We start from the raw sequence: 16,835 nt of genomic DNA on the forward strand, positions 1-16,835 counted from the left end.
AGATATCTGTTAGCTAGTTGCCAATTTATACTTACATGTACAATGAAAGCAATATACAGAGGTGATCCAAAACTTATTAAAAATGATTAAACACACAAGCTCAAAGATTTTTGTCATATATTTTTGCAAAGCTGGTAGTTTTTTAAATAGCAAGAGCAAAGGAACAGATGACTGGCCAAATATGATGACAAATAACCCCTCAAATGAACTCCAGTTCGTTTCTAGTTGAACTACTGATCTGGAAGTTCACCGATGTTTAGCAACTACAAGGGACTCCCATAATTCTTGTTTCTCTTGTCACCTTAACAATTCCATTGCCCATAAAGATACCCATCCCAGGAGAATTTCACAAGCATTATTGGGAAATACAGTACTCTAGGGTAAGTTTTGAAAAGGGGCATGCAGTAAGTATTTATATAAATGTGGATGTGAATAATTTTTAAAAAGCATTCAATTACAAGAAGTTCTGTAATTGTCACGTTCTCCATTTAAGGGGGCATCTCACTTTTTTTTTGGAGAAAAATATCCCAGATCAAGCCTATTTCCTTACCACTTCTGAATTAGGAAATATTTATTTAGCTAAGAACTCTCTTTTGCCGAAGACACCAGATAGTGAAATGGACTTCTAAGGAGGAAAGAAGAAATCTTTACCCAGTGTGCCAGTGGGGGGTCCCCTCTGTGTCTGTAAACACCACGCTGAGTTGTCAAACTGAGCCGACTCCAGGTTTAGCAGAATGAGGGAGAGTGTCCAGAAATTTCCTTGTGACCTCAGCCGAAGAGACCTGGGCAGACAGGCCCCTTCTCTTGATCCACACACTGCTCTGGAGATCATTGCTTAACACCGGCACACTGAACAATGACATGAAGTCAGGTGCAAGATGCAGATTTCCTTCCTCCTCACTAACCAGGCTCACAGGAGAATTCATTTCTTTTCTTTTTGCCTCGGGCATCTATAGGCTAGCAATTTTCATTCTGTTACTGAAATGATTTTCCACCCATCCTTCCCAATTAGAGTGGAAATGGATTAAGACCTCAGGTTAACCCCTTGCTTACCAGGAATGAGCAGGAAACTTCTATGGAAGCTTTATTTTCACTTTTGTATGTGATTTATTTTTCTGATTATGATAAATGACAGTTTGATTTATCATACTCTCTCCCAAAGACACTCCTTTAGCGAAAATGTGATAATGCCTTAAGGTAAAGCACGAAAAAAAAAAAACAAACCCCAGAACAAAAAACAAAAACAAAACAAAAAAAACCCCAAAACAAAAAACAAAACTTCTTTTTTGAGAATGTTACTGCTACTGCTATTTGTCAACTTTATAAGTGTTCTAGAATTCTTATGAGTAAAATTAGATACAAATTCAGATATACCCTAAGAAGTTATGGCAATAAATGCACATTGCTTCCCCATATTATAGAGAATGGATACAGTAAAAGTGGAATTTTTTTTTTTTTTCTTTTTGGCTTTTCCTAAGCTTGAAATATCTGGAGCTAAAAAAGAAAAGTGTGGATAAATATCTAGAAACTGCTAGATCACCTGAAACTTATCAAGTAGCTCTCCCCTCCTTGAATCTAAGAATAAAAACTTCTATAGAAAAATATCTTCCCTTTATTGATCTTTAAGATTTTGGTATGTTGCAATCCAAAGTACACAGACCTCAGATAACTCCTTGGTAGCAACCTGTGAAACAAGAATCTTCTCTCTTCTGAAGGTCTGTTTGTTTCACTTTGAACAGAAGGGAAAGGAGCATTTCTGACTTGTGTTATGAATCTGCATTCCCCCAAAAAGCAAAACTCCTCTCTGGGACAAATTTTTGGATCTTTAAAAGTAAAAATAAATTTTTTTCTATTTTTTAAAAGAAAACTAATATGAAATTGTTTACATTGACTTAGTATGTCAAGGAAATAATTGATCATATCAGGAGCAGCCTGGACAGCATTACAGCAGCTCGATGCACGATGGCATTGGATTTTGGCTATGCTAGGTTTTAACAGGTTTGGGGGGTTCATTTACCTGAAGACAAGAGACTAGGTCACTTAACCTCTGGGGGTCCATCAAGTGTTCCTTGTCTCTGAGAATAGAGAAAGCTGTAGAATTGATTTATCAAAAGTGAAAGCTTTATTTATGCTAATAGGGTTATGATGACTGAGAGAATTTTAGTGGACAAATAAGAATGATCGCTAACATTCATTCAGAGGCTGAGCTTCTCTGAGCCCCAGGCATTGTGGCAAGGGCTGTCCATGCATTATCTCATTTAATCCTCTCCATAATCCTATTAAGTTTGGAACTCTTATCGCCTTAAGTTTAAAGAGGTTAAAGAGCTTGCCCTTGGCCATGTAGAGTTGGAGCAGTGAAAGCAAGAACTTGACCAGCTGCATTGAGAAATCAATCTTTGAGTTGTGTGTATTTTTAATAACAATGTTGTCCTTCATAATTCTCATCTAAGAAGTTTCATAGACAATGACTTTCCAAAGGGACTGCTTTTGCTTCTGACAGGTAGCCCGTCCCCAGCTCATGGGGATGTGTAAAGCAGGTTCACTCTAGGAATGTGACACAAGGAAGTGAGCTGCTTCAGAAGCACTGAGCCCAGATTGATGGATAAATATTTCAAAGGTTTTTCCAGAATGGTACTTAAGTATTAGAGCCCATCTCAGTTTGGGTTTGAGCCCAGGACCTTATGGTTTAAATATAAAATGCATTAAAGCCCTTTATTTAGAGAGCCATGTGCCATTCTTAGGGAGCAGCCCTGGTTCTCCCTCTGACTTTATCGGGAGGACAAAGCAAATAGGTGTCTCAATGTTGTCGTTAGTATTCATTATTTATTAGGACTTGATGGTGTATTCATAGCCAGGAGGGTCATGAACCACCTACAGTGGAAGGCTTGACCCTAAGGACAGTGCTTCCCTAGTGTACAGCCTTGTGGGCTGGGGGCTCTTGACAGATAGAGAAAACCATAACAGGAGAACCACTCACAGTATCACCCGTGGGGGGCTCAGGAACTCAGATATATGTCCCTGATTTAGAAAACAGCAAGACACTGCCATGTGAAAAGTTTCTGAACAGTGACTTCAAAATCATAGATTTTGACCATTCATTGGTTTCAAATTAAACAATAATGATAATTCTTATTATTATATTATTATACAAATACAAGAAAGGGAAGAAAAAGAAATCGAAGGAAATAAATGGAAAACAGAGTGCCTCACATGTAGTAAGAACAAGTATTGCTTCCTGAAACCCTTTTTTTGATTGATAGAGCCATCTCCTGAGTCATGCATGCAACTTACTTCCTACTGTCGCTTGCAATTCAAAAAAGTTTGAAAGCCTCTGGCCTAACATGTCTTTTTTTTATTGGTACTTATTTTATTAAGGGGACTCGGTGTGCAAGCCTCTGTGACACTCTTCAGGTCCCCTAACCTTGCTGTGCCTCCGTTTCCTCACTGGCCAAGTCTAGAGACCCTGCCACTGTCATCAGGTTTATCAAGAAGATCACATTCAACCATCACTGCTGAAGCACTTGGAAAAGCCAGACACAACCATCAAAGTTCAAGGATTATTATAAAACAAATCAGGGTGAAACTGTTTCGAAGGCCACCCTTCTGTGGAATGGCATCTGATCATTTTGAGAGATGAGAAGAACCTGAGCAAAGACTTTGTGCGATCGATTCATCTTATAGAGAGAAAGGGAGGCTCTGAAAATGAGTGGTTTTTCCCAGGTCCCGAAACAGTGGCGGATCTGGGACTCCTGGACCCGTGAATTAATGTCCTGCTCCCAAACCTGCTACTGTTTCAACAGCCGTGTTGTGACTCCTTTTAAAAAAAGGATAGTCTTGTGAAATTTTTTTACAGAAAATTTGCAACTCACGAAAAACTAAATTGATTTCTTCCCTTTCAAAGTGGTTTCCTGATTGCAATCACATAAATTAAACTCCAGCCCCGAAGAAATTGCAGGGACTGAGTAATAAATCTCCAAGAACAGATACCAAGAATCCTTTGGAAATCTCGAGAAATAATGCAATAAGATGCAAAGAGTGAATGTGACTCATCTCCTATTTGAAATGTCAATCGGAAAGGGATTTTTAAAATTGTATTGGAAAGGAAGAAGGGAGAATGTCTCTTTTCTCTCTTTGATCATTTAAATTGAAAGTAATGAACCAAAAAATGTCAGCCAAAATTGCCCATTTGTCTCTCCAGCGGGGGGAAAAAGTGCTATAAAACAAAGACTTGGATGATACAGCAAGGTCGTTGCTCAATGCTGTGTTGTAACACTACTTAACTGTCACTGAAGGCCAGGATGGCAAATATTGCATCAACTCCTCTGCAAGGTGTTTCCTGGGCTTTGCAGACAGGGTAGTTCAGGGCGGGTGCAATCTCTATTCTTGTGGAGGCCAGATAAAGCGTTCTGCTCTGGGCCACTATCTTCAGTGCTGAAGCTGTAGATAACACAGTTTCACACCCGCTGCCCAAGTCCTGCTTTCCCAATTTGTAAGTCTTTATTGCTAAAGTCTTTTGTGTGTGTTTTATCAGACACATTTTATCATCCCTCTCCAAATGCCCTTTGTCAAAGTCAGCCTTTGAACTTCTTTTGCATATACATTGAATGTGACCAATGATTCAGGATATGTAAAAGACTTATAATTCTAAAGAAAGAGGAAAGAGTCATTGATCTTTCTGATATAATAGATCTTTTTTGGGGCCAGTGTGTGTGTGTGTGTGTGTGTGTGTGTGTGTGTGTAGGCGCGAGTATGTATGGATGCCGAGGAGACAGGAGGTATAATCTTGTTATTTATCTTTAAGATATTATGCAACTGATTACTCTAAGCAAATAGTTTATGCCTTTTGTTTTCCACACAAATTAAGCCTGAATCCTGGGGCAGCGTAAAAAATGCTAACAGCCAGCCTGTCTTGGCTGGCACGAAAGGCCACTGAGGGTGGGGCTGACTTTGGGGTCTTGTTCACAGGACCCCCTGCGTGGACTGCACACCAGGCCAACTCTGTGTTCTTTTTTTTGTGCAGTTTGTGGTCAGACAGCCAGGGTCTTAATTAGACTCTTGCTTTCCTCTCATTTGATATGGGCGCTCTCTGGAACTGAGCGCCCACCCTCACAAGAGGAACTGATGCTCGCTCATGTTATTTATAGCTCCTTTATTCGGCAAGCAGATGGAATCCATTTGGATCACATCAGATAGGTTTACAACTTCATCCCTCGCTTCTCATTTTTTGCAGGTCTCACATCAAACCCAATGCTGCATCTGTGAAAATCAACTAGAAAAGGAGAGATGGGGACAGATGAAGGTGGTACTGTTGCCTTCCGGGGCACAGAGGCAAATTCTTAATTCAGCTCACGCACTGCCCCCAACACAGAGAATGTTGAGCTCTTATGGGGACCACGTTATACTTCTTAAAAAAAAAAAAGAAAAATAGATGATCTTCTGTCTCATGTCCTGCCCGTCCCCAGAGGGACATGCAGAGGGTGGTGAGCTGCTGAAATGGGTCAGGAGGGTTCCCCGTGGCTTTCTGGCTCCAGTCCAGCCATCCTTCACTAGAGCGAAGATGAACTTCTCTCATGGTTGGAAAGTACAGAGGAGCAGATATATCTCTGCAAGATTCAAACCTACTCCTTGGGGTTCTGGGTCCTCTCACCAAATTTCCTCGCTTCACATCACATCTTTCTCTTCTTCTTCCTCCTCCTCCTTTTTGAAACTCTTCCCTGCCAGGTTGTGCTTGGGCCACCCTGCAGTGTTTTATGGTGTGAAGGACACCCGCAGGCCAGCATGGACGGTGAAACAAGCCAATGGATTCAGTTTCTTTTTTTTTTTTTAATGATTTTTTAAAAGTCTTTATTGAATTTGTTTCAATATTGCTTCTGTTTTATGTTTTGGTTTTTTTGCGAGGCATGTGGGTTCTTAGCTCCCCGACCAGGGATCGAACCTGCACCCCCCTGCATTGGAAGGCGAAGTCTTAACCACTGGACTGCCAGGGGAGTCCGCGGATTCAGTTTTAAGCAAACCAAGATTTACATCAACTGACCCTGAAATCAGCTTCCACCAACCAGCTGGATTCCTGGCTTAGCTGTCTCTTCCCCAGGGGCTCACAGACTTCTCTCACCCTCGGTCTGCCGTCTTGGAAAACCAAAGCTGCCGTGTGGGTGTGCCTGAGTCATGCCTCGTGCCTCCCCGGTGTCTGGCAAATGAGCAAAGGGCTCTGCTTCTCTTGCTGCCTCACCTCCCCAACTAGCTGGAGGCTCGAGGCTCTCCCAGGTCCTAGTTTTCTCCTTTTTGTAATTTCCTGATCGAATCATCAGTGATGGTGATCATTTTCAAAACGTATTTATTTTTTTCTGGTGGGGAATTCATCTAGGCTTCTGGGAACTAAGAACAAATGAACTGCCTTTCTGAAGTCAAGCACCGCATAACGAGAGTGACATGCAGAGACAGAAATCTCTCTTGCCCATCACCCTCTCCATCGCTAGCCCTCGGCGCGACCGTAAACTCCCCCCTCTCCCACTGGAACCCAGCACCGGATAGAGCTCCCTGCATACTGGACAGAGTCTAGACGCTGCCCTCTGAGTGGGTTCCATCCTCACCCAGCCAATACCGGGCACTACGGGTGGGCTTGTGTGTGAATCACACACCGGTCAGGACTCCTGATATGCATGTTGCATGTCGGTTCAATATTGCATATTATTTCAATACAAGACGTGTGAGGAGGGCACAGAAAGCCTTCGTTGGAGTTTCCTGGGGGAAGTAGGAGCTATCAGATTTGGGGGGAAAGGGATGCTTCCTGATTCTGGATCATAAAACTGCTCCTTGTGGTGGTACAGGACCCAGGTGATAAAGAGTAGGTGCTCCGTAAATCTTTGCTCAAAAAAGTTGGTAAAAATCAGCATCAGAAATGCACTCGTGGGGATAACGTAGGGAATGAAGTTGAAATTAACAACGGCAGCAACCAGTGTCTATGAAACGAGAAGCCGAATACCAGACGTCTTGCAGACAGCAGCCCTGGGAGGGGATCTTATTCTTGATCAGATCTTGAGGCACAGAGAGATGGGGGAGTCTGACAAGGTTATGTACCTAACGGTCACCTTTGAAGCCAAGCTGCTATAGAGGAAGAGCTGTGGTCTGCTCGGTGCTGAGTTTGTGGTGGGGAGAAAGGGCAGCAGCCCTTCCAGCCAGCGCTGTTGTAATCTCACAGCCAGAAACCGATGTAAATCGGATCCTGTGTCTCCTCTACCCAGACTCTGTGAGGGCTTTCCGGGGTACAGAGAATTCCAGGGCACAGAGAATTCCAGGTCCTGGGGCACCTCTCTGATGTCACAGAGACCCTGTATCTCCCAGCTTGCTCTGTCTCAGCCTCCATTGTGTTCCTCAAATACACCAAGCTCTTCCTGGATCTTTTCATGTGCCTGGACCACTTGTTCCCCCCACCTTGCCCCCAGTTTTTCCCAACGCTGCCCAAATGTCATCTATTAGAGTAACAGCTAGAGATACCCCACTTCCTCCCCCTGCATGGTCACTTGTATCATATGATGACACTGATTTATTTTCGACATTGCATTTGTCTTATTTAACTTCTGTGTTCACTTATTTATTGCCTGCCTCCATCTTGCAAGTGATGGGTGGAGTGGACGTGAGAGAGAGACTTTATCTTTCTTGTTCTTTGCTGGAGAGAACCCAGGATTAAAAAAAAAAAAGTGTTTGGAACTGAATTGATTCTCATTAAATACTTTTTATGAATAAATGAGTGAATGAATGAATGATAAGGAACTGTAGCAGTCATCTCCTCTCCAGCCTTTCGTGCCCTGAGGCAGCCCAAGTCTCCGAGCAAGAGGGTAACTGCTTGCAGGTGTTGAGTGGTGAAAAATTATCTCCCTTTATCACTTGCTCTTTTAATCTCTGGGTCTCAGTCTAGGAGCCCAGGGAGCCACTTCTCTGTTTCTGACTCTTGGTGCCTTGAGGGTTTTGGAGGTTGACATGGCCAACAACCTGCAGAACCACTTCAGATGGCATCTGAGTTTCAGACGCAGTGATAACCACGGCTGGCCAGCAGTTGGAGGAGGCATCTTCCTAACAGGAGCTGCGGATGCTTTGGTTATGCAAACGTATGGTTTTTCTCACTCCGATGCTAAACGTTTCTGGTCAAATCAAAACCAAAGAAACACAGCAAGGGAGACTCATATGACTAGGCCCCAGCCTGGGCCCTCATCTGACAGCTACAGACCATTGTTTCCCCTGCTTTCCTTGTCTTTGGGGTGCAGGCTAAGTTGAGGTGGGAAGGGATTCTCTCTACGTTTGGGGAATCCGCGTCTGATGCATATCTGAAGCGCCAGGTCAGTCTTAGCGTTGTTCCCAGATAAATAGGACATGGACAGATGAGTGTGATTGGATCTGAGCTAAACACCCTGTGGTGACACAAACTGGGGTATGGGAGAATCTCCGGCCTCCCACCCAGGGAGCTCTACTGGCCCAGGCCAGGCTGGAGACAGGCCTAGAACTGCAGGAGCCGGGGGAGTGGTGGGCTTTGCCGGAGCTTGTCTCTGGGATGAGTAGGGCTCCGGGAAAGAAAGAAATCTGTAGGGCTCTGCACAGGGCCGCCCATCTACCAATGAACGGAGACGAGCAGATGGGGGTATAGTTTCTGCTGCCTTGTCTGAAGACATAGGGGCACATGCTGGAGAACCCAGAGATGGGTAGCGTCATGGGGCAGCCTTCAGCAGCATCAGCAAATGCCTACTTCTCCTCCACACCTCCTAAGCCTCGTCACTTTCTCTCTCTCTCTCTCTTTTCTTTTTTTTTTGGCCCCCTCAGCTTTGTATGATTTTCATTTAGGATTCAGGGAATCTTTTGAACGCAGGGAGCGGGGGTGGGGACTGTTACATTATATTCTTTAATAATTCACATGGCAGCTTTGTAGGGATACTCTTAACTGCTTCTTAAAAGTAATTAATTGATTTTCTGACAGATCAGTTAACGATGTATTCCACTGACACAAAATTGCGTTGAGGCTCTAGATTGGGCCAGAGAACTGCATGGATTAAATTCAGCCCAGAGTTTAGCTTCGGAGACTCTAAAAATATGCCTCTATAAAAGGAAAGGCTTTTTTACATGGAGTGTTGTCTAAAAATCTAAACCATATGTCCTTTCCGGGCCTGTCAATGGGGTAAAATATAGGTTCAAGTGTGTGTAGCTGTTCAGACGTTGAACATTCAAGAGGCATGAAATAACCTACTGTTACTCAATATGGTCAACACGCTGGATGAACATTCGCCTGGGTTCTGCTGAGGGAATTCTCTCTCTCTCTGTCGGTGTCTGACAGGAGGAACGCCAACAAAACATGGTCTGCTCAGGATTCTTGGAAGAAGGCAGACGAACCCTGTACTGGGAGTGGTCGCCCGTCTCGCGGCAGGCTGGCTCTTTTTGTAGCTGAGTTTGCAGGATCCCTTTACCACTGCCCGTGATGGAGGAATTCTCTATAGAGAGGATTCCCGTCCACAATGCAGAGTTTATTAATGGAGACATTAAGACACTGACTAATGAAGTGGCTTGCCTTGGGTCATACAGTGAGTCAGCGAAGCCCTGGAAACAAGGACTTCTGACATCTTGACCTCTGTAGGCCAAGATTCGTGTGACAAACTTCTGCAGTGGGGATAGTGGACTATTAAAGGGTTATACCTGCCAGGAAGTCGCCATGTATATAATGATGCCCGTGATGTAAAACTCCTTAGAGTAAACTTTGAGGGAACCAGTGTTTCTTCCCCATTCCCGATGCTGGCTGCCACATGGGGGGCCGCCCTGGCAGGTATGGCTCCTGGCTTCTCTCTTCCTCTCGCTTGATGGGTTGGTGGGTCTGGGAGAAGGAAGTGATGGATCTGGGAACCTGGTCCCCTCCCTTTCTCCTCGGGGCTGGTAGCTGCAGGAGGCACACGTTCTGGTCTGTGTTTTCATGTGGTGTGTTTTGCAGGCCCAGCACTGGTTCGAGGTGCCTGAGACAGAGAGTGAGTCTATTGAATTTTGCGTGCAGTGTTGGGGAGGCCATTGTTGGCGCACGGCTAAGCTTTGTTCTGCAGTCTGGATTTGAGCAGCAGTACAGCTGGCCTTTGGACCTACATCTGTCCCACTCCTTTCTGTCTCATAATTGATTCAGAATTCAGGAAGACTGCCATTTATCGGGCATGCTTCAATCTTTAGCATCTACAGAACATAGAGCATCTGAGCATAAAGCCAGGACACGTGGTAATAGGAGAACAAGCCCACTTGAACTTGATATACAGAGAGCTGAGTCTGACTTCCTGGCTCTGTTACTTCCCTTGGGCTGGTTAATGTAACTGTTTCCTCAATTACAGGATGGGGGCAATTCTTCCTTTATAGCTCTGTTATGAGGATCCGATGAAATATCCTATAAGACAAATCTTAGACTATGCTTAGCCTATCTGTTGCCCATTAATGGGACTTGAACTATTCTCTATGGCAGAATGCCAGAAGAGGGACATACAAAAGTATTTGAAAACCTTAAAACATTTCCATATCATGCTATTTTACTTTTTACTAATTTGAGAACATCTTAAGTTCTGACTGAGTCTTATGAGGAAGAAAATCTAATGGAAGAATGAAAGGCCACATGGAAAAAAAGGAGTGGACCTTTCAAGAGGAGGGAGACGGGTAAGAAACACTTGGCAGGTAAAGTCCAGCTCATCACTGATCTGGTCTTGCTGAGAACAGACTTGACATTCCTTTGGTAATTATTCACGTTACCGTTCTTTCCTCCTTGCTGAGTCCAACCCAAGTGGGCCTAAAGACTCACGTTCATAGCATCTGTTTTGATTGCATAGAAAGGTTGCCGTGGTGAGCCGCAAAGGAGGAAGGCATTTGAAAATCAGCAAAGAAGAATTATATGCAAATACAAAATGTTCTTATTGATATTCATATGACACTGTGTTTTGATGGCATCTACTACCATGTTTGTGGCTTCTTGGCAAAGTGCAAGGTGTTGTCAGACCAGAGAAATAAGGGCAAGGGATCCAGAATGTTTAGATGACTCATTTCAGAATTTTCTTCAAATTTTAACTTTTGGTAAATTACATTTTTTCTAAGTCAATGTTATTTTGCTGATGCGGAGAATAAACGATAACATTATAAATATATGAAATAAAGTAACCTCAGGGGCCCGAAGTGTTGAATATCAAGAGCCTCTTCACGTTCTCAATCTTGGGAAGTGAAAAGCTTTTACCTTGGGATGGAAGTTGTCTTCTTTATTCTTTAAGTATGGTAATAGGAGATCCAAGCAGATACAATAATGCGTATTCCGAAAGTTATTCAGGTTTAAGAATAGAAGAGTTTTTTTTGTAGAGGGAGTGGGGAAAGGGACATCAATTATTTACCATGGCTCTAGAGACGGGGGAAAGTCTCAAGATCTTGCTGAAGTCACTGATTGATTTTCTGACACAACAAGTGAAATGAAACTCCAGTGGCCCATTGGTATTACATGTCAGACACACCATCCCCTGTTCAATGCAGAGCTGCATTTCAGGTGCTAGAAATCTGTGTCTCAGGGTACGGAAAAGGGTGGTGATTTCTGTTGCCTTAAAATTAGTACAACCTGTAAAGTTCTTGAAGCAATCAACAAAATATGAATTCCATAATCAATTAACGTCATGCAAGCACTTTTCACTCATGTACCAAAGACTTAGTCTGGACATTCTTGAGGAGTAATATCTGCTGAAGACATGGGCTCAGCCCTTATCCAACGCACAGTCTAGAAGGAGTGGCTGTTTGATGGTCAAATACTGACAGTTTGATGTAGAATATAATGAATGTGATGATGGAGGAATAAACCCAGTGTCATGGAAACTTAGGAAAGGGGAGAAATGAGATCCATCTGGAAGGGCTGGGGACCCTTTGAGGAAGAGATGGAGGGAGGATTGAGCCTGGAGAGAGTATAGAGTTTGGGAAGAGAATTTAAGATAGCTTGCAAGACATGAGCAAGGGAAGAAGGAAGCACAGGGGAAGTGATGGATGCAGGACACAGCTGCAGTGCATGCTGGCCCGGGGAAGAGAAGGCCCAGGAGGGACCCGAGGCTGTGGGGAGGCCAACCTCAGTAAGGGGCTGTATTCACTGGGCACTTACCGTGGGCTGCCAGGCCCCGAGTCAGTCCTGTATGCATATCATCTAGTTTAATGCTCACAACAACCCCTTGAGACAGTCACCATCCATAAAACAGCAGGTTTATAGAGAGCCAGTAATACCCAAGGCCACTGAGACCATAAGTGCAGAGATAGGACCTGGACTCAAGACTGTGGATGTCCAAGTCCCTGCTCGGAATGCATGCTGTTCCCTGTATAACACGAGGTCCCTGACTCTATCACTAAGAGGTTTGGAGATTAAAGTTCTGACTCCAATTCCAAAGTATGTATGGGGGGGCGGTGGTTTCCCCACACATCCAAGGAATTCTCCCTCTTTTTTTAATTGAAGTGTAGTTGATTTACAATATTGTGTTAGTTTCAGGTGTACAGCAAAGTGATTCAGTCATACATACATACATATCTATTTCTTTTTCAGATTCTTTTCCCTTATAGGTTACTACAAAATATTGAGTATAGTTCCCTGTGCTATACAGTAAGTCTCAAGGAATTCTCTGACACAAGCTGGGTGCCCTACAAGTCAACTCAATTCTGACACTACCTACCTGGAGACAGCGTCAGAGCCCACTGGTTAAAGCTCAGCCCTCTAAAACTGCCCCCACCCCTCGCACACTGCAGATGTCAAATGCAAGTCCAGGTTGTCACCTGTGCTTCTGACTATGAATTGGAGGTTCCCAAGACGCCCCTTCTTGGGTTTGATTAATTTGCTGGAGTGGCTCATAGAACTCAGAGAAACATTTTACCTACCAGATCACTGGTTTATTATAAAAGGACATAACTCAGGAACAGCCAGATGGAAGAGATGTACAGGGCAAGGGACAAAGAAGGGGCCCAGAGCTTCCATGCCCCTTTTTCAGCACGCAGCTCTCCTCACCTCTCTGTGTGTTACCAGCCCAGAAGTTCTCCCAACCCTGGACTTCTGGGGTTTTATGGAGGCTTCATTACATAGGCTGACTGATTGAATCATTAGCCATTGGGGCTTGAGCTCAACCTCTAGCCCTTCCCCCTTCCCCAGAGGTTGGGGGGGAGCGTAGGGTGGGACTGACAGTTCCAGACCTCTAATCACATGGTTGATTCTCCTGGCAACCAGTCCCAAAGTCACCTTATTAATATAACAAGAGACACCTTTATCACTCTCATCATAGGAAATTCCAATGGATTTAGGAGCTCTGTGTCAAAAAACAGGGACAAAGACCAAATATATTATTTCTTATTATAAATCACAGTATCACAGGAGACTTGTTTCCCAAGAGCAGGTGTGCCCTACGGAAGCACCACAATCCTAAGCACAGCCATGCTTCAGGGAGAGTGTCAGGGATCAATGAGAAGAACAGGTCTGAGTGGTACTGGAAGCCCATAGACCAATTAGGAGATGTGACAGGGATCTTGGCGAGGGGACCGTGGCAGCCACAGAAAGAGAAGGCAGATGGAGAAGAGGGAGTGGGAAAGAAGAGTCAGAACTTGGAACTGAACGTTGGAGTGGGGCTAGGGCACAGGTAGAGACGTCCAGGAGTTTAGTCTGGATGACTGGGAGATGGAAAAAACCCACATAACAAATCACTGAATGGCTTTTGGTTGAACTCAAAGAAATAGAATTCTTTAGCTTTCTACCTTCTAATACTGAATGCATGAGTATTTGATTCTTAGGTAGTAAAAGATGTTGGACAGAGTCGTAACGCTATGTCAAACCTAGGATGCCTCTATAGCGGTTGAGAAATGTAACGAGATGATGGCAGCCCTTGACATTTCTTCTTGGCAGAAATATCTCAGAGAAGATAGACAGACGGAAAGGTGTACAGACACAGAAAATGACAGAAAGTGCTGAAATGAATGTGGAGCTTGGCAGTTACAAAAGGTGAGTCAATTCTCACCGCTGGAACTCAGAATCAATGTGTAAGATGGCTCAACGGGACCCCAGACACATAAACAGAAGAATAAGAGATGGTTATAAAGTCCTTGGTTTTGCCCAAGTTATAAGGCTGTGGTAAGATCAGCTTTATCTGAGAATCACTGTGCAATAATCTGAGTTTTTCCCCTGTGGGTGCTCACGAGGTGGGAAATACAGTGGATGGTGACATCTCTCACCTTGAAAACCTCTTGGGGACATTTCTCAACAGAGGTCTATGACAATTGTCCTCTGGCCTGTGAATTGAAAAAGTCTGGCCGATCACCAGCATTGCCAGATTAACATTTCACTTGGTGAAGTGTTTATCCCCAGCTATAAGGGGTACGTGGAAAGATCTACGTTTATCAGATTATTTTTTTAAATTTTGCTTTTTTTTTTATATACTGGGCTCTCTTATGGATGCCCTGATTTTATCCTTTGTTGGGGAGAAATATCATGGCTTTATAATCATGAGGGCTGTACTCTCAATCTTTCACAAATTTAATAAATTACATAAAGTAAAATACATAAGATAGATGTAAAATTACAACATAGTGTATTTTGAGATATAGCGTAATATTTAATACATGCTAGATGCTGTTGCAATATATCAATTCCTTACAAACTAATGTATCAATTCCTTTCACATCAGTGCTATGAGGTAGGTATTATTATGATCATCCATATTTTATAGATGAAGAAACTGAGGCACAGAGCTGTTGATCAACTTGCCTAAGGTCACACAGCTAGCAGAGCTGGGATTTGAACTTAGACACTTTGGCTCCAGAGCACATGCTCTTAACCAGTTTCCTAAACTGCCCCCTCTTGATACCAAAGCTTAATCCTTGGTGTGGATTTGCAAGTACAGTTTTTGAAAAGTGATGACCGAGGAGAAAAGAGATATCAGAGAGAAGGAAGCTCCGATCTAGTAACCAATGAGAATCAGATGACTAAACTCATTGATGACCCTATTTAACAACTGCACCCTTTTGCCAGAGACCAGATAAGGGACCTCCCCAGTTCTTTCGACTTCTTGACCTATTGACCTACTATATTATTTTACCAGTTTTGCGTGGAAGCCCCACTGTACAAGGTTTCACCAGCACCATGGCCTGTCCTTTGCTTCAGTGGGTCTGGTGGGCTGCCTTCACTCCTCTGGGGCTTGGTCTCCACCCCGTATCTGCATGTGCCCAGCAGAGCTTGACTCTTCTGGGGAAAAAATGATTGACCAAATTAGCGTGGAGATAAAAATACTTCCTTCTTTGATTGGGTGGTCTCCTTATAGAACTGAAACAAAATTAGATCCAGGAAGTGGCAGGTATTTTGGAAACTAATACTGGATAATTGAGTATTATTAGATTCAGGTTTTTGCCCTAAGCAAGCTTTGTAGATTTTTAGGAAAGACTATTTCAGGTGAACATTTTTAGATGTGAATCAAATAGTAAAGAGAATGTGCACATCCTATTTTATATTTATTGCTCTATTTTTGAAACATCCTTGAGAACTAAATTTAAGCATTCATTCATCCAACACATCTTTTTGAGCTGGTGCTCCTGGCCAGGCACTGTTTTAGGAACCTGGATGAAAGCAGTGAACCAAACGACAAAACCCTCTTCCTTCGGGAAGCCGACTTTCTAGGTTCAGATGGAGAAAGCTGAATGGATTCAAGTTCCATGTTTGGCACATGGACAAAGCAAATGACCACTGTCAAAGCTAAAAATGCTCTTCATCCTTACATTCACACTATTGACCAATTTGTGTGTGGGGGGGTATTCCCAGCTTTTTTCTTCCAAGGATATATTTTAGCATCTTAGCACATTTTATGGCCTCACCCCCAACACCTTCCATAACTGTCTGTTACTTTTCCAGAAAACTGTCTGTTTTCTGATTTCACAACCAAAGGCTTCCCCAAGACCCCAGGCTTCCCACCTCCCAAAGCTACTTATGGCCAAGTCATCACGGATGGTGACTGCCCCCAGTTTCTGGCCAAAACGTTGAAGCAAGAATAAAAGCACTTGAGGCTCCTGGTGCCACCTACAAGGGGATAACTCTCAACCAGAAACACACCAAGAAATCTTCCAATTTCAGACCAAATGGAACAATCGGTAAAAGATCTACACAAGCATTCCCTCCTTTTCTCCTATTATTTATGCTACACATAATTACATTCCTGGGGACACAGGAACACATCTTTTGGTGTGAATCTCTGGAGAAGATCTTAACTCTTTGCAGACTGAAGGCACTATCCTGTTCTTCATCTAAAAACTAGAGTAAAAACCTGGGTTCGGAGGCTGTTGCCCCTAATCCCTTGGTGATACTGGGGTAGGTTGGAGCAGTTATAGACGTGTCCACATGGACAAATTACACACGCATTAAAGACGCCCTTTTGTATAACTACCAGGTGTTACTTAAACATTCTTTTTCCCTTTTGTATTGTAGTAAACTATACATAAAAATTTACCATTTTAACCATTTTTTAAGTGTATGATTCTGTGAGACTAATTACATTTACATTGTTGTAAAACCATCCATCTTTGGAAATTTTTCATCTTCCCAAACTGAAACTCTGTACGCATTAGATAATAACTTCCCATTCCTCTATCCTCCAAGTCCCTGGCAACCACAATTCTGTGTTCTGTGTCTATGAATTTGACTACCTAGGTACCTCATATAAGTGGAATCCTATAATATTTGTCCTTTTGTGATGGGCTTATTTCCCTTAGCATAATGTCTTTAAAGTTCATCCATGTTGCAGCCTGTGTCAGAATTTCTTTCCCTTTTAAGGCTGAATAATATCCTATTGTAGGGG

At 43.2% G+C, this 16,835-nt stretch overlaps 1 protein-coding gene across 8 annotated transcripts in view; it reads right to left on the reverse strand.

Moving 5' to 3' along the window:
• The window catches only part of RUNX1 (RUNX family transcription factor 1), a 246,615-nt gene that overhangs the window by 107,572 nt on the left and 122,208 nt on the right, over window positions 1-16,835 (reverse strand). The window contains exon 1 of one of the 8 annotated variants that reach the window (XM_068547029.1): window positions 15,090-15,210. The exons of the other annotated variants lie outside the window; for them this stretch is intronic. Within the exon in view, the coding sequence (XP_068403130.1) occupies window positions 15,090-15,135 (46 nt within the window). The 5' untranslated portion in view covers window positions 15,136-15,210. Of the gene's footprint in view, window positions 1-15,089; window positions 15,211-16,835 lie in introns of those variants that run through there. 8 annotated transcript variants of the gene reach the window in all.

This window comes from Eschrichtius robustus, chromosome 6, assembly GCF_028021215.1.
Source record: "Eschrichtius robustus isolate mEscRob2 chromosome 6, mEscRob2.pri, whole genome shotgun sequence".
Lineage (NCBI taxonomy): Eukaryota > Metazoa > Chordata > Mammalia > Artiodactyla > Eschrichtiidae > Eschrichtius > Eschrichtius robustus.